The following is a 19,163-nucleotide window of genomic DNA, read 5'->3' as shown; positions in this document are numbered from 1 at the left end:
AAGAAAAAAGATTCCAGGAGGTTATTGGTGTAGCTCAGTGGCAGTCTGTTTAGCATGCCCAGCATAAGATAAAAGTAACATATCCTAAGCTTCAATCTTCCATTTTAAAATAATAGATAATTCAGTAGACTTTTAAAATGATCGTTTGTTCCATAACTTTTTATCAGTTTCTTTCAGACTTGTTATGTTCCCTTAGGAAACAGTGATTGCACAACTAGCCAAAGTAGTTTTAAGTCATTTTATGCTGCTCAAAATGATCGTTTTGTTTTAGTAATTCATTTTGTGGTATTTATAAATTAGTATTCTTTTGAAATAATATTTTAAAAAAATCAAAACCTTATAGTATTATTAAGCCTATAACACTTTAACCTTATTATTGAATAGCTGGCTTCTATGGAGTTGTTGAGAAATCATCAAAATTATAACATGATCAGGGTGCTTTAGATTAAAGTCTTATTTTAACCCTGCTATTACTCTCTCACTTTTTATACTTTATGCCTTGATGTTTAAAAAAATTTGTGGTAGTAGTAAGGGAGTGAAAGGGGAAAAGAAGTAATTCACAGGTTAAAAATGTTTGGGTAAGACCCGGTTCGTTTTTATTTTGTGTTTCTTCCTACTACTTGACCATTAGGTATTTTAGTTACTTTGCTTCATTTTTCAAAGATAGGCAAGTCACAAGACAGTATGGTAGGACGGGGTATTAGTTGGCTTTTACATAAGATGGTTTAATAATAGTAATAATACTTAACATATATAGACGGCTCATTATGTGAGCTCTCATCCTAAATACCTCATCCTGTTTCCCTTCCTAATAAGGTAGTGTTTAAAAATATTACAGCTCTTATGTTACATATAATGAAACTGAGGCACAGAAAGCTTGAATAACTTACCTAGGATATTACAGATTGTAAGTAGCAAAAAAGAGGAATCAAACTCAGATAGCTTCAATTAAGAACTCCGGTCTTTTTTGAGATCTGTAGATTAACATTTATTTGTGGTACAAATGGCATCTCCCAACATTTGGTTATTAGGTACCATACTTAGCAGTTATGATTTTTGCGTAGTGGCACTCTGACCCGACAGCAGAATGTTTCTTGTTTCTTTCCTCAGCTCAGTGTTATCTGTGGAGAGCCAGGCACACATCTACCTACTAACTTGCATAACGGAGTTCATTCACATTTTGTGCTGGATTCAATACTCCTTTGTGCAGAGTATTTAAGAGTTTTCATTGTTAGGCTTGTGCAGGAACATCTACATCACTCCTGTAACTCACAGTGCAGTTGTTATTATACCTTGAAGTTGATATTAAAAAGAAAAGAAGCAAAAAATAAAAAGGCAGAAAACCAATAAAGTACACTGGTAGCATGTATATATGAAAACTACTAGTGTGTATTTGTTTTGATATTCTATTGTAGTTTGCTTTTTTCCTGTGAATTGTATATACAGTGAAACCTGCTCTGAGAAAAAGTGTGTACTTGTGTATTGAGAACAAAGATGGAGAAGTACAGGTGGTGTCCATCCTGGCCTCTCCGTCCACTTCTTAACTACTCACTTCAAATTTACACAAAACACTTGGCTTTTTGCATCTCACTTTTTCTGATTAACCAACAAGTATCTTTTTGATATGTTTACTTGGTTTGATTAGTGTTAAGAAAGATAAGAGAGTGGGCTCAGTCTCTGCACTTTAGCATGTGCTTTGTGCTAAACACAGTTGCTCCTAGAAGAATGGCATCTACTTTTGCCTGCTGACAGGCAGTTTTCACCGCAGCCAGAGAATTCAACAGGGAATAGAACACTTCAGCAACCCTTATTATGACTGTATTATTTAGATATTGAAGAAAGTAATTTTTTTTCTTTCATTCTACTCTAGTTTTCTTAATAAGAATTTATAGAAATCTGAAAGAATACAGTACATTTTGAGATAGTACTTTCATAGGATAGTGTTTTCTACATTTTATATACTCATAGGTGATAAAAAGATTAGCCAGCAAAGCACTTTTTAAAAATTTCAGCAGTAAAGATTTGTTGTTAAAAATAATGAGTTAAAGAACTGTTTCCATTTGAAAGAATGAAAATGCGTTTATGAAAGTACCCTTCCTATACAAATTTAAAGGCTCTCTCTGCTTTGTATTTTAACATTATCTCATGATTACTATCAGTTATTATTTTGAAACTTATTCTGAAAGATAGAATTATTTTTAAATTTAATTTTAACCTTAAAAATAATCTTTAAATACTGTTTTTGGTTAGAAAAAATGTAACGAATGACAAAAATGTCCTTTGACTTTCCTCCCAACATTTACCTTCCCCAACTCAATTCATGTGACTTGGACCTATCTCTGTTACGAGGGTATATATTTGGAACTTTGAATAGCTGACCTTTCTTTTGGTGTATCTATCAAAAACAAAACAACAAGCTATCAATGAGATATACAGAGCAGTAGTAGGATAGTTTAAGAAGTATAGAATATTTAAGTATTACTAAGTAAAAGCAATAATCTTATTTTAGAAAATTCTTCATATACTATTTCTAGCTTCAGAGATTTTACTTTGTAACATCTTAGATCAGAGGTGACGAACCTGTGGCACATGTACATCATCTGGCTGTTTGTATCATTGAAAGCTCTAAAAGTTTCACCATCACTGTCCTAGATTGTTCTGTGAGTACTCCATCTCTAGCTACTTAAGTGTTTTAATAACTGTCGCTCTCTTTTATTTAACCTTTATCTTGTATTTACTGTTTACTTTATATTAATTTGTCATAATTATCCCCTGAAGTAGGTACTCATGTCACTGCCATTTTACACATGGAAAACTGAGGCAAAGAATTTAAGTTGCTTGATAATCTGAGACTAGGTACAACATGTAAGTGGTAGAGCTGAATGTCAAACTTGTCAAGTTCCTGAGCCCATACATTATTATGCTGGCTTTGTAGACAAGACAACTAGTAATTATCCCTGATACTTTTCCTTGGAAAGACTTGCAGATTCTTTTTTCGGGGGAGGTCGAGTACCGGGGATTGAACTCTGGACCTTGTGCTTGTGAGCCAGGTGGTAGCACCACTGAGCTAAATCCCCGGCCCAGATTCCACATTCTTGCAGCATTCTTTCTTACATTACTAATAGTTTGGTCAGGAAAATGGATCATTCTATGAAGAATTAAGGATTAATACACTGATTGGCATAGCTGGGGTTATGGATGTCAAGAAATTTGTCTTTATAAGTCAGAGACTTCTTGAGCAACGAACTGTCCGTGAGATATCTTACCTTGAAATGCCAAGCAGGTATTCAGAACTGACATTAGGTCAGAGAACTTGATGATGAACATCTCAGCCTGAGGAGTACTGTTGAATGGGTGAAAAAAATGGGAATTTGTGGGGAAGTTCATGGAGCTTTTGGGGACCATGAATTGGGAACTGATGGAAAGTTCTATGAAGCTACAGAATGTGAAGAAGACAAGCATCTAACTCCTTTAACCTTCTGAGAAAAATGGCCTACACTTTACCAAACTTCAGGTTATTAATATGAAACTACAGAGTGAAGGGAATTATGGGAAATGTGGTTTCCAGCCTCAGATAAGCAGTGGTTATGGTGGTGATGGTAGAGGTATGTGCTAAATTAACCACAGATACTCTAGCATAGGAACCAGCTGCCTATTATAGTGCTTGCTTGGCACATAGTAGGTCTCCTATGAGCTAATATTTTCAGACTCCTCTGCCTTTCCTCCTACTCTTTTCTCTTTGGGGAGGATCATATTGTCTTTTTAATCCATATTTCCCAAGTTTGAGTTTCGTGCAAGAAATGCAGTAGGTTCTTGATTAAGTGGTTGAGTGAATCACTAGCAGCAAATATCTAGAGATAGTGACTTGAAGAGTTGTAAAATACGAAGAGGATAACTTTATTGTAGGTCACAAGAGTTAGATGTTTTACAGGTTCTGTAGTATTTAAAATTAAGAGCACTTTATACATTTGCTGTCTTTGTGGACATCCAGCTTTTACCCTCACAGCGTTTACCCCATAATTAAGAGTGAGTTAGGTTCCCTCTCCTTCAGTTTTCTTTTTTTTCTCTCTTTTTCAATTTAAAAAAAGTGTTAATTGAAAGAAACATGGACAAAGTAGGAAATCTTAATAAATAAAAGGCACTGTAATAGATATATTAGCCTGCTGTAGCCCAGTGATTTTTCTTTCTTCCTCTTTATTTATACATGGTAACAAATGAATATAGAGGTTTTCTCATTAGACACCTTGGCAAAGGAGCCCCATTTATTTTGATAGTATTGAGCAATTCTTTGCTTCAGAAATTTATTTATACCCATCTATTGTCATTTTCATTGTTTGGGAGGTCAGCTTTAATGTAATTTATTTAATTTTCAGTTGTTGAGCATAGACTTTGGATTTGTACATCCAGTATATATGATAATAAAATCACCTTATAAAGTAACTTTTAGATAAATAATTTTATATATATATCAGAAAATTTCCTTGTAATTTTACCTTTGTAATGATAGCCAATAATGATAATAATAAGGGTTTTTTTCTGTACATTTTTAAATTGTAGGAATAAAAATATTACCTTTGAGGCTGGAATCTAACTTAACATAACAATACAGCTTCTTTTATGTTAGGGGAATTGCTTTTCTTTCTATGCTCTCAAACATGTTTATAGGACAATGAGTTAATTTATGTATCTTGCCTACTTTTAAATGTAAAATGACCATATTTCATATATTTTCTTCTGTTTCTTATATTACTTGAGTAAAAACCTTTTTCTTGAACTTACTAATATATTATATGGTTCTAATCTTTCAACTGTGAATTTTTATTATAGTACTTCTTTCCACTAATTTCAAGTAATATCTTCTGCCTTTCACATTTTCAGGATCATTCCTTTGGCATTGAACCAAAACAACATTGTAATCTCATTGACCTTGTGTTTCTGTTTCATTCATCTGTGATGCCTTCACTGTCTAATGTCACATAGTCCATTTATCATTTTATAATATCCTATTTTTACACCTTCATTGGTTTTTTAAAAAATACTTTTGAAGATACCAGTCATACTCTTACAACACTTAAAAAGCATGTCATGGGGCTGTGGATTTAGTTCAGTGGCACTGAGCCTGCCTGGCAAGCGCAAGGTCCTGGTACCAAAATAAGTAAGTAAGTAAGTAAATAAATAAATAAAAAAGCATATCATGACTTGTGATGCACACAACACAAGTTTTAGTCTCAGTGATTTGATCCATATCCTATTCTGCCTGCTTGGGTAAAACCATCAGAGTTCAGTAAGGAGGAGATAATACTTTAAACTTTTGCTCATAGTGTATAGAAACATGAATTTATATTATTTTCACAATTTTCAAAACTGTAGCAATTTTTCTTTTGTATAAGTGATATTGGCTGTATTACTCCTCGGCTGCATAGTTCTCCATGTTAAAGAATAAAATTGGTTGCCTGCAAATCTGGGTCTTTTATGACTAGTTTGCTTGTGACTGCTTGCCCTACTTGTGGAACATGATTAGGTTTATATTTTTTAACAGGTGCCTGTTGTGAAACTAAGGTAAGACACTGGGCCGGGAGCTGCATAAAAAATCAAAATGGAAACATGGTCTATGCCCTTAAGGTAAAGTTGACCCAGATAAATGTCATAAGTTTGGAAGTATAGAGTGATTTTTGACAGATATGGTTAAATTAATTGCCTCATTAGGGGATGTAATGGCTGTGAGGTAGAAGAGGATGATAGAAGATTGAGGTGAGCCACCAAGATACTTGACTGTTCCTAGGGAAGTGTTCTACTGGGTGAGAAAGACTTTGTTTTGCATTGCCCAATATCTTGGTGTTGATCAGTTGAAATTTAAAAAATAACATGGGGCCAGGGATTTAGCTGAGTGGTTACACCACCTACCTTGCTAGCACAAGGACCTGAGTTCAATCTCCAGTACCAAAAAAAAAAAAAAAAAAGAAAAGAAAAAAGAAAGAAAAAACAGCAAGCTATATATTGTAAAAGCATTGATCCCCTTTAACATAAAATTTAGTGTAATAATTTTGAGCATCATTTCATAACTTTATCTACCTTACCTACATGTTTTTATAATAGGCATCTTGAAGACATCACTCACATTACTAACTTGGTAAAATTTTAAAGTTAATAGGGGGAAATCAGCATAATCTAGTTTTAATATAGATTTACTTATTAGTTAAGGTTATTAATGAGTTACAGCATACTTTCAGCAAAAAAGTCATGTAATATTTCAACTATTTAATTAAAATTTTTTTTACTGGTACTATACATGTTTGTAATATATAATGAATACATTTATAATGGGGAATATGTGTGTATATATATATACACACACACATATGTGCCTTGTATATATGTATATATACACACATATATAGCTTCTTAATCCTTTTAACTTTGTCTTCTTCCTCCCCTCTCCCTCCAACCCTAGATCACCTTCCTATGAGTGAAAGGTCTAAATCCCTGTCTTCTGTAATCCTTTCCTTTGCTCCTGAAATTAATATACTCATATAAGAGAAACCATGCAATTTTTAACCTACTGTCTGGTTTATTTTACTTAGTTTTATGGTCTCAGGGTGCATCTATTTTCCTACAAATAATTCCAATTTATCCTTCCTTATGGCTGAGTAGTACTCTACTGTATGTATACTGTATACCACATTTTCTTTATCCACTTATCTGTTGATGGATATATAGGCAATATCCAAGATTTATCTCTTGTAAGTTGTGCTTCTATAAACACTGGCATATAATACAGTGTCTTTAACTCTTTCAGAAGGAGAATAGCTGGATCAAATGGAATTGCTATTTTTAGTTTTTTGAGGAATCTGAACACTGTTTTCCAAAGTGGTAGTACTAGTTTACATTTCCATGAACAATGTAGAAGGTTTTTTTTTCCCCCACTACCTTGCCAGCATTTGCTTTTTTGAGTTCTTCACTATAGCTACTCTTTCTGGAATAAGATAGAATCTCACTGGTTTGATTTGTATTTCTCTAATGGATGAAGATTCTGAATATTCCATGTACTTATAGGCCACTTTTATTTCTTTTGAGAAGTGTCTGTTCATTTCAATGGTCCATTTTTTTGATGAGGTTTTTTATTTTGGGTAGTCTAATTTTTTTTTTTTTTTGAGTTCTCCCCATTCTGTAGATTGTCTCTTCACTCTGTTGGTTGTGTCCTTTGCTGTGAAGAAGCTTTTAATTTGATATGATTTCCTTTGTTGATTCTTGATGTTTTTCTTGTGCAGTTGGGGTTTCATTCAGGAAGTCCTGCTTTTATGGCTATGTCTTCAAGAGTTTTACCTATTTTATATTCCAGCAGATTCATTGTTTTGTTTTAATATTAGATCTTTGATCCATTTTGATTTTAGTTTAGTACATGATGAGAGATAAGGTTTAGATTCAATCTTCTGCGTATGTCTATAGCCAGTTTTACTGGCACCATTTTTAAAAATGGCTGTCTTTTCTCTAGCATAAGTTGTTGGCCTCTTTCTCAAAGATCAGATGACTGAGTGTGCCTGGGATTGTTTCTTCATCTTCTATTGATACACATGTATATTTTTGTGTTTTGTTTTGCTTTGTTTTTTGAGACAAGGTCTCACCCTATAGTTCAGACCAGTCTTGAACTCACTGTATAGCCCAGGTTGGCCTTGAACTCACAGTGATCCTCCTGCCTCAGCCTCCCAAGTGCTGGGATTACAGGCATGTGCCACCACACCTGGCCTGCATGTATGTTTTTGTGGTAATACCATGCTGTCTTTATTATTGCAGTTTTGTAATATAACTTAAAATCTAGGATTGAGATGCCTCATTCTTTGCTCTTGTTGCCCAGAATTGCTTTTGCTATTCTGGAGTTCTTCTAGTTCTCTATAAATTTTAGGTTATTTTTTCTATTTCTGTTAAGGATGCTGTTGGCATTTGTTTGAGATTGCATTCAGTGTGCAATATCAGACTTGGTAATATAGCTATTTTGACAGTATAAGTTCTGCCTATCCAGGAACAGGGGATATCTTTCCATTTTGTGATGTTCTTTTCTATCACTTTTTTCTGAATATGATCAGTTTTGTTATAGAGGTCTTTCACTTCCTTGTTCAGGTTAATTCCTAAGTATTTAAATGTTTTTGAAGCTATTGTGAATGGAATTATTTCATAATTTCTTTCTTGGTGGGTTCATTTTTGGTGTACAGGAACACTGTTGAATTTTCTGTGTTAATTTTGTATTTAGCTACTTTTCTGACTTTATTAGTTCTAGGAATCTCTTTGTAGAATTTTTTGAGTTTTCAGTGTAAAAGATCATGGTGTCTGAGGATAAGGATAGTTTGACTTCTTCCTTTCCTGTAAGTATACTTTTTATTTCTTTCTTTTGCCTGATTGCTTTGGGTGAAGTTTTAAATTCTTTGTTGAATGGAAGGTGCTGAGAGTGGACATCCTTGTCTTGTTCCTGAGTTTAGAGGAAAATCTGTCAGTTTTCCCTCATTGAGTGCAGTATTTGCAATGGGTTTGTCATAAGTGGCTTTTATCAGATTGTGATAAGATCTTTCTATACCTGTTTTTGTCAGAGTTTTTATCATGTGTGAATGTTAGGTTTTCTCAAAGCCTTTTTCTGTCGAGATGATCATGTGATTTTTGTCCTTGTTTCTGTTTATGTGATATAGTGCATTTATTAATTTATGTATGTTGAACCATTCTTGCATCTCTGGGATGAAGCCAACTTGGTAATTATATATGATCTTTTTAATGATTCGTTGCATTGTGTTTACCAGTATCTTTTTGAGAATTTTTGGATTCATTTTGTTTTTTGAAGAGATTGGCATATAGTTTTCTTTTTGAGTTAACGTCTTGTCCAGTTTTAGTATCAAGGTAATGCTAGCTTCTAGGAATGGGTTTGGAAGTACTCCTTCCTGTACAATTTCATTGAAGAGTTTGAGGAGTCTGCCAAAATTTAATGCATAGATACATAATTGTTATCTCTTGTTCTCTTTACCAGTATGTAGTGCCCATCATTGTTTCTTTTGATCAGTTTTGGCTTGAAGTTTTTTGAGTTTGAAAGTAAGATAACTACTCCTGCTTGCTTTCTGCCTTTGGTTTCATGCAGTATCATTTGCCATGTTCTCACCTTTAGTCTATGAGTTTCCTTTGAGATGTCTGTCTCCTATAAGCAATATGTGGTTGTAGTTATAAAAAATTCTGTCTGCCAGTCTGTGTCTTTTGATTTGAGAGTTAAAGATCATTGATATTGACAGTTACTATTTTCAGATTTTTACTGAATCTTGTCTTTGCTTTATTTTTCTAGTTCTTATTTCTTTGGATGCTTGCCCCCCCCGCCCCAACCTTTTTTTCTAACTACTGTCCCAGTTAAATGTATACTTTCCTTTTGGCTGTTTGGTACTTCTTAGGATTAGAGTTTCTCTTGAATATTTCCTGCAGTGCTGGTTTAGTTCTTGTCTACTTCTTTATATTTTGTTGTTTATACTCTTCTTCAACTTACTCAGCATGCTATTTGAAGAACGTTTTAGTGTCCAGCCTTCTCCTGGTGCCTTGTTCTCAAGGACCACACAGAGAGGAGAAAAAAAACCCAAAACAAAAAACCAGTAATGTTGTGACACAAAGACAAGCCAAATACTGTAAAGGCAAATAATAGCAACAACTATGCTACCACTAGCAAAAGCAATTACCAGTAATAACAGAGTCAAAGACAAACTGGATATTGACATACCGTGTTATACAAACCAACAAAAGCTACTTTATTACTGTTAACAATAAAGAGATCTGCAATAATAATATAGACACAAAGACTAACCTAATATTAACATAAATGTACTGCCATTAAAAATAGAAAAAAATTCAGCAATAATACCATAGAGTTAACTAAATACTATTCTTAAAAATTAGTAAAACAAAACTAACAATAAAAATTGAGAGGGTGGGGAACTAGAAATGAGAAAGAAGTAAAATTTGTGGACAAAAGAAAAGGAAGATAAAGAAGAGGCAAGAAAAGTAAAATAAAGAATCCATCTAAAGAACAAAGAATTAGGTAGCAGGTGAAAGTAACAGGAAAAAAAAAACAAGAAAAAGAAAATAAAACAAAGAGCAAAAGAAAGAAATGTACCACCCCCCCCCCCCAAGAAAACCCCACAAAGAACCAAACAAAAAAAGAGAGTACCTGAAATTCTTCCTTATATTTGGATTTGAGTGAGTGGTTTGTTTTTAGGGCCTGTAGTATTGGAATGCACTAGATATGGGGAAAGGATAGTGAATCACTGCTAGGCATTTTTAGACATTTCACTGCTGAAATCACTGCTGACAATCACTGCTAGGCATCTTAGACATTTTTTCTGTATTTCTATTTTGTTGCCATTCCTTCTTCTTCTTCTTCCTTTTTTTTGGTATGTGTGCCAAGTCCTGCCCTCCCTTTACTGTTTAGCAGGGTCAGTCAATGGTGTAGAGTCTTTCAACCAGTCACTGTTGTAAGATGACACCACAACTCTAAGGTGTAGGTCTGTTTCTTCTGATTCCATTAGTAGCGCAGTCTTAATCCCTTCCCCAAATGACTTCTGTTTAATCATTCTCAAATATGGTGAGTGCTGCAGTGGATTTCTTCTCCAACTCTGGGCTGCCATATGGAAGAAGTCACTTTCAGAGTAAAACCCCACACTGTATTTGCCGTTCACAATGACTATGGGCTTTTCTTGGGGCTGGTGCTGCTGTTGGCTTGGTCCTTTATTTCTCCTGGGCATGCAGACCTCTTCAGCCTTACCTTTTTCTATGGAGACAGATAACCACCCTGAACCACCCTGGGAGCCAGGGTTAGTATTCTAGATTGCTTCATTCTTTTCTCTGCACTGTTTTCAGTTTGCCTGGGTTTTTTTTTTTTAATGATTAATGATTTTTTAAATGATTTTTTAATGATTTTAATGATTTTTAAAATGATTTTTTAATGATTTAATAATTTTTAATGATTTTTTTTTTTTTTTAATGATTTCTAGTTTTCCTTTTACCTGTTTCTTAATTCCCAGAGTTCTTCCTTTTCTGTTCACTAACTTGTTTTTCAGGAGTCTTGATTCCAGGTCTGGGATGGGCTATGATATGCTGCTGCTGGCCTTTGCCATCTTTCAACTTCTTAACCATTTAATTCTTTAAAGATAAATAAAATATGAATACTTTTTAAAGCCAGCTCATTTCTCTTTAAATTATTTTTTGTGCTAAGGAAATTTTTATCATTAGTATATTGGCTTTTGCATGTAGGCTAATTTAAGAGTTTTTAAAACTTAAATGACTTTAATGTGTTTATTTGCTTGGAAATATTTTGGGACTGAGGATGTATGTAGCTCAGTGGTGGAGTATTTGTCTAGCATCTTTGGGGCCCAGGGTTTAATTCTAAGTATCCTCCTCCAAATTTTTTTTTTGTGTATATGATTTTTAATCATTCTTGAAATGTGAGCATTTCACATTTTAGAATTAAAAGTATCCTTCTGAATTTTATGATTGTATTTTTTTTTAATCTCTAAGACTTTATTAGAGAATTCAGTACATTAATAGTCAAAGAATCTGGAGACAATACTTTCTAATTAGATTTCAGGGTTTTTATTTTTATTTTTAAAAATCATGTTTACTGGTAACCTTTATTATTTCCCCTTATGGCAGTTACGCTCTTATAATCATTTGTCTTCTTCCTAAAAATTATATAGGTGATTTCAGGAGATTCTTTTTAACAAGTGGGCCACTTGTTGGGCAGGGTGACTGTTTCCAAGGTGCTATGTTTTGTTTTTGAAAAATTCCCTTTACAAAGTGACATGTAATTGTTTTAAGTAGTGAATTTCATATTGGCTTTTTAATGACAGTAATTTTTCAATCATAAATAGTTTATTGATGACTCATGGTGCTGAACTTCAAATGGACAGGAACTGTCCTGTTCACAAGGGATTTGGTCCCATTCTTCTTGTATATTAATCATATTTCATGGTGAAACTATAGAATTTCTGGGATACTTCTGTTTAACTACCTTCTTAGACATTTTTTCTGTATTATTTTTTATGTGGAAAATTTTCCTTTTAGGCAAGGCAATTTACTTTTGAAGAAAATATAAATTAGCTTATCCATGTTCCTTTTGAAGTTACTTTAACATTGATGTTTGTACTTTTAGGCATGTGTTCTAATAACTTTAATGTAACTTGAAAGCTTTCAGATTTTCTTTTTGTATTTCTTACACTCTGTGTCATCTGGTGACTTTTCATCTTCTATACAAGTGCCAAAGGACTTGCTGAGGCCTATTTTTCCATACTCTTAAACACATGCATCATCTTCTGTTTTCTTTGAAGTTCTGAGGTCATTGTTCTGGACACAAATTTTTTGTTATGTTTTATATATTTCATCTTTTTAAAAATAAGGGTAATAAAGTACTTTTTAGCACCTTTGACTGAAAACCATAGTTTTCCAGGTTGCACATTTTTTTCAGATCATTATTTTGGAAAGAGACTTACACACATTTAATTGGTTTCCTGTCTTAACACTATGAGCTTACTAGTAAGCCTGTTCCATGGGGTAGTTTTTATTTGAGAAATAACCAAATAGTCTTGTGTCTACTTTTGTTACAATTGTGTTCTAACTTGTTTTATACATATGCAAAATAGCCATTTAATAATCTTAGGACCACAGTCTTGAGAATCTAAAAATATTAAATTTCTACATACACATGCACACACACACACATATATGAAAACTGTGGGAGCATTTGGATTCTGTTCTATTGGAATGACTCAAGTTTACTGTATGTCATGTCTCATTGACTTATTTTACTTATCTTTATACTACTAATTTGAATTTTTATAGTCCTGGGAAAGCCAAATTATTTATAGGTGATTTAGATACCAGAGATACTTATTACCAGACTGAAGGTGACTTCTGATATACTAAACAGAATATAAAACATCTATCTGTCATAAAGTCTTAAAGAAACCCTGGTGAACAACTCTGTAGTGAACTAGAACATCCTTGACTCACTCAAATTGTACATCCTAGAAAACTAGGATGAGATTCACCCTGGGCAACCTAGCTTAATTAATCTTATTCAGAACTTAAAAGCTCCTGTTTTGAGTTTACCTCTTGGAAAGCCATTATTTTGATTCATTTCAGGGACTATGAAGTAAAGAGAATGAGAATAGATGAAGCTTCAGGATTTTGCTTTGTATATATCATCAACCAGAAGGGTTTTATAGGAAACCTACTTATGTAAAATGTAATGTTTATATTTTATATTTAGATCTATAGTTATTATAATTTATAGTAGTTAAGCCATGATTTTCTTTTTATTCTTCAGATATCTTCATAACCCTGTTACATAAATTAAAATAGATAAAAATATACTCCAGAACGTATTGACCAGAAGGGAAAACACTCACTTTGGTGATCACCATTACATCTGTTGTTTGTTGATAGCCAACAGAAACAGATGGCACTGTGTACACACCTCGTTTTTATGTGCAAAAAAATACACAGTATTTTCTTTTAATATATTACGAATTTTAATCTGTGATTTATCTTCAATATAATTTCATCACTGGAAATTATTTTTAGTAATTGTATGTTATATATATATATATATTCATATGTACACATGGATACAATTGCTGTTGAAGCATTTTGAACACCTGCCAAAAAGTTACTTGTATTTATTCTTAGCATAAATCTGACACTATTAGCTGGACGGTTTTGAAGGTTTGACTTAATTCTCCTGTTTAACATTGAATTTGAGCATGTTTTTTAATATGTAAGATATATAAAGGTGGTCCTTATTTATATGTTACCAAAAAAAGTTATATTTAGAGAAAATAGTTCATAAGCAAATATGTGAAGCCCAGCTTAATGATATGAAAGATGATGAAGCATTCCTTATTTTTTAGTTTTAAATTTAGCTCATTTGCTAAATAAATCATGCTTACTTGGGAAAATTATTATGTATTAAATATAAATTAAAATAACACAGTTCCAAAAAACTAATTAAAATTGAAGTATTTAATTCATTGTTTCAGATGAATAAACTATTAAAATGATGCCTGATGTTATGGTTTATATCTGGATATGCCCCCAAAGCTTCCTGCACTCACAGGTGGGCCTGTTGGGAGGTGACTGAATCATGGGGATGTGACACTCATCAGTGGCTTATCCACTGGTGGGTTCATAGCTAAAAGCACTGTTGGAAGGTGAAGCCTAGTTGGAGGATGGGTCAGTGGGGCTGTGGCCTGAAAGGCTGTGCCTCCCCCCACCCCATCTCTCTGCTTCCTGCCACCATGCCAAGACAGCACTTTTCCTCTGCCATGCCCTTCTGCCTTGCTGCCTAGCCTTGGAGTCAGTTGACTGTGACTGAAACCTCTACAGTCGGAGCCAAAATAAACCCTTCCGCTGTAGACTTGTGGCTGTTGGATTTTATGTCCCAGAAAGGAAGAAAAACCACCTGGTATAACTTACTCTTTTTCAGTTTAGATACATGTCTCTACCATTTCAACCTAATACCATTTCAATCTGTTCTGTAGATGTTTCTTTTCATCTCTTTTCAAGTAATTATATCATAAACAGATGAAGAGTGAGGTAATCTAAGTAGTTTAGATCATTGTTCTCTGAGTAAAACAAATTGTTAAAAAATGATAGAATTGGAATATGTCATGATTTGGAGTGACTTTCATATTTTCATTTACTTTTTATTTTTTATTTATTTATTTTTTTAAATTTTATTTTGTTGGTACATTTTAGGTATACAATATAATGACATTCATCATTGGAAATTTGCACCTTTACATAATCAATCTTGGTTCTTATTTTTCCCCCTTCCCCTGCCCTCCCTTCAACTCTTCCATCCCTCCCTATTTACAAAGATTTTGGTTCCATTTTTTTCATTTTTCTCATATTCCATTCCCTTCTTTCCTTTCCCCTACCCCTTCCACTTCCCCTTCCCCTTTGCCCCTTTGCTTCCTATTTCACATTATCTATTATACTTTTTAGTCCTTATTTACACTTTCAGTTTCTCACACCAGAGAAACTATTTGGTATTTACACATGTGTGTCCTGTTTTTTTCACTTAAGAATATTGCCTCAATGTGCATCCATTTAGCTATAAATGTCTCTAATTTCTCATTTTTGATGGCTGACTAGTACTCCATTTTATAAAAAAACCACATTTTCTTTATCCAGTCTCCAGTTGATGGGCATTTGGGCTGCTTCCAAGTGTTAGCTATTACAAATTGTGCTGCTGTGAACATGGGTGCACATATACTTTTAATAATTTAATAATTACTTTTAATAATTTAATAATTGCTTTCAAAATCAAAGCACAATTTATAAATGAACCCTTAATTGATTATTTGGAACTTGTAGATAGTGTATCTATATTATATCCTAAAGTAAAATTTTGCTATCCAACTGCTTTGTTTCTAATGTAGTTTATGTCAACATCAACATATATCATGAAATGATCACCGCGTTACTAGTACTGTACATCTGAGATGGGGCAAGCTCTTTAGCTATAATCTGTGAGATGAGCCAAAAATTTTTACCTTTCTTTTTGCTTTTTTGCATCATTTCTCCCTCTTACAAGCTTCTCTTAAATTTTATGGTTTATTCAGGTACATGATGTCTAAAATACTTTATTGTTATCTTAAGAACTTTTGTACTTATAGTTGCTGCCACTTTATGAAAAAACCTATAGTTGTCAACATTCTCTTGCTGTGAAGACTTGGTATTTTAAATCCTTTTTTAAAAATAATTTCATAAATGCTAAGGAAATATGCTGTGTATTACTTTGGTAATGGATCATGTTAATCACTGTGCCGTTTGGGCTACTAAATTAAGCAGAACACAGTACCAATTTGAGATTCTTCTCTGGTATAATTCTTCAATTTACTTGTTTTGAAATGTAAGAAATTTTCACTGGGCATCACAGTGTTTGTGTTTATTTAAGTAATCAAGTAAGAGATTTACTTTCTCATTTTACTAATCTCTGAGAATAAGTTATTAATTTTTAATGTAACATGCAAAAAATTAAATTGGAATTCAGATACTTGGATTTGAGGTTTACCTTTGTCACTTATCAGTTAGGTGATATAAGTAAGTCATTTTTCTGTGTTCTTTTCTGAGATGATAATAATTCATTGTCATCTAACAACCTTGTTTTTCCACTTGGAAATTATGTTGTTTCTGTTAAATTGTTATATGAATATATCAGGCACCACCATTTAGTAATACATCCATTTAACTTAAAATAACTTTTCAGTAACTAAAATATAGTTTTTCATTTAAAAAATAATATTACAATAAAGTATATACATATTTTAATGAAGTATATATAGTATATACATAGTTTATGAATATAAAGGGAAATGTAACTATGTCAATTGGCATTATGCCCCATCATACAAAAGTAGAGTTCCAGTTGATGGAATCATATTAAACATTAAAGAGTTAATATATTTTCAAAAGTAGTGAGTACAGGCTGAAGATCTCAAGTAGAAAAATCAGAAGTGCCTCGAAATCTGAAATTTTCTGAGTATCAGTACGCAGCCTCAGATTTTGGAGCATTTCAGATTGCAGCATATTTTAAATTGAGATAAAAAATGTTCAGCTGGTAAAGTCTATGCAGATATTCTGAAATCTTAAAACTTAAATCTGAAAAACTGCTGGTTGCAACCATTTTGGATAAGGGATGCTCTGTTTGTAATTAAAAGAATTGAAAATATGAACTTGGAACATTAAAATAAATACTTGAAAAATCAATTCAAAACTAGATGATACTTCATTACCTAAAAGATAGATTAAATTAAGAGAATGTGGAAATGTGTGAAGGCCTTTTGAACAAGAGATTCTGTTTAGAAATAAATTGAACTAAAATGAGTCATTTTAATCTTTTCCTCATAGTATAGTTTACTATTCTAAAACCTTATAGAATAGTTCTATGGAAGTGGATAATCATCAGAAAAGGGAAAAATAATCAAAACTTTTTGTCAGATCTTTTAACATTTGTATTATATAGTATAATCATTTATTAGTTTCAGTATAATTTACTTTATTAAAACAAAATTCTTGAGCCTTTATAAAATATGATTAAATTTAATTGGTTATAGAAAAATGAATGGAACATGGTCCTTACCAATTTTGAGATGAATTTTTTTCTGGGACAGAAATTGAAGCATTGAATAACGAGAGCATCACAGAAAGGAAAGAGAAGAATATAGAATAAAGATTCAGTTAGAACTTGCATAAATGTTGTTGATATTAAGGACTCTTCTGCAATGGTGTTTTTAATGTGTATATGACTTACTTGGGATTCTTGTTAAAAGGCGGATTCTAATTTAATTTATTGGAGTAAGCTTGAGATTCTGAGTTTCCAACAGGTGCTTAGCAGATGCCAGTGCTTATGAGCCATAGTTGATTAGAAGCAAGGCTTACTGAGAGTGAGGATATTAGGTGTAGAGCCTGCATTTAAAGATCTTTTCTGGATATAGTCCTATTTATTTTCTTCCTAATTAACTCCATAACGTAATTGAAACAGGCTGATTGGTAATACAGTTGTAAATGTGTACATAGCCTATAAGTTTATTTTTTTAGAATGACTTTAATTGACTTGTTTTTATCCAGGGGGCAGATTAAATAGTTTGAGATTAGTCATGTTATTAAATAACAATGGAATTTATTTTGTGAAGAGTTGAAATTATAGCAATTTAAGAAAATATTTTAGAAAATAATCCTATTTGGAATTTTTTGATACCTAATGTAACTTGGGTATGAGTGTTTTAAAATCTCAGCTGTCAGAGTAACTTCTGAGGGTGTCTCTTCCAGTCTCTGAAGAACAGTGGTCTGCATTTGGAGATCACAAATCTACAGAGGCTCTACTGTGTGGGTGGAGGTTTTACATGTATTTGCTGCAAGCGCTATTGTACTAAACACTATTGTTGAAGATTTTGGATGCCTTTTTTCAAATGGCAAATATGTTCGAAAATATGAGATGTAAAATTGTAACTGAATTCTTTTCAGCAGTTTAACTAGGATTTGAGGACTTGTGAGTTTGTTTCCTCCTCCTTTTAATGGTTACTTAAGACTTGTTTCTTTTTTTTTTTCATGAAAGAATTGTTTCTTTACATTGCAAAAGCAAGTACATTCACAGGTGTGAGCAAACAGTAGATGTTATAGACTCAGTTTATTAGTGTTTTAGCTGTTTAAGTCATGAGATAAGTCATGAAAATTTAAATGCACTGAGTAAATCATGATTATGTGGTAAATATGAAATATTGAAAAAAATCTTAAGTATCTTAAGTAGGGATAATTTACTCTTATCAAATATGCATTTAAAAGTAAAACACTTTAAAGTTTATTTTGTTATGCTTTTCTTGTGTATAACACAGTTTGTAACAAAATGCAATGGCGTGGTGTAACAAATTAGAAATAATAATTTTCCAAGTGTAACTTAAGTAGTAACATTTATTTTTATTATTATTTACACATTAGATATTTTTGTGGATTTTCTTTTCTTTTAGAGAACCAGAGGACGGAAACGAAGTTTCATTCCTGAGGAAGAAAAACATGAGGTTGGAATAAGTTAAGCACTTTTTACAGTCTAAACTTTGACAAATTTTTTTGCTTAAATTATTTTTTTCCCTCAGATTCTAATTTCATTTTATTTTATTCTCCCTTACATGGCAGGAAAGAGTTCCTAGAGAAAGAAGACAAAGACAGTCTGTGTTACAAAAGAAGCCCAAGGCTGAAGATTTAAGAACTGAATGTGCAACATGCAAAGGAACTGGAGACAATGAAAATCTTGTCAGGTTAGTTGGATGCTGAGACTTTGTCTTCAGGGGATTCAAGTCCCTTGTTCGTTCTTTTCTCATCACAGATAAAATGAAAAAAAAAAATACAGGATAGGCTCCTTCATAAATCTTATTTAGTGGTAACAATACTTTGGAAACAGATATTACTCATTTATTAACCTGACACATACTCTGGATTTAGATGTGAATAAGAATGATAATCTGGATTTTGAGCACAATAGAATTTTCTCTTGACAAGAGAAGTTGACAATGCTTTGTATATAGAGGCCACAAAAATAATTTCATTTAAAAATTTTGTGCTAAGATTATTGTTTTATCTCATAAAACCATAAT

At 32.7% G+C, this 19,163-nt stretch overlaps 1 protein-coding gene across 6 annotated transcripts in view; it reads left to right on the top strand.

Annotated features, from left to right (window-relative positions):
- Phf14 (PHD finger protein 14) overlaps window positions 1–19,163 on the top strand; it is a 320,314-nt gene that overhangs the window by 84,869 nt on the left and 216,282 nt on the right. For 4 of the 6 annotated variants that reach the window (XM_087204669.1, XM_021244762.2, XM_087204668.1 and 1 more), the window contains exons 15-16: window positions 18,540–18,590; window positions 18,706–18,827. In XM_087204669.1, coding sequence (XP_087060795.1) covers window positions 18,540–18,590; window positions 18,706–18,827 — 173 coding nt within the window. Of the gene's footprint in view, window positions 1–18,539; window positions 18,601–18,705; window positions 18,828–19,163 lie in introns of all 6 variants that reach the window. The other 2 variants (XR_015448743.1, XR_015448744.1) reach the window with 1 other exon arrangement.

Source organism: Heterocephalus glaber, unplaced genomic scaffold, assembly GCF_053883595.1.
Source record: "Heterocephalus glaber isolate CG9 unplaced genomic scaffold, H.glaber_assembly_v1.0 deba00000546, whole genome shotgun sequence".
NCBI classification, from domain to species: domain Eukaryota; kingdom Metazoa; phylum Chordata; class Mammalia; order Rodentia; family Bathyergidae; genus Heterocephalus; species Heterocephalus glaber.
Note: the sequence above shows the minus strand (reverse complement) of the source record. Positions and strands in the feature narration are given on the sequence as shown.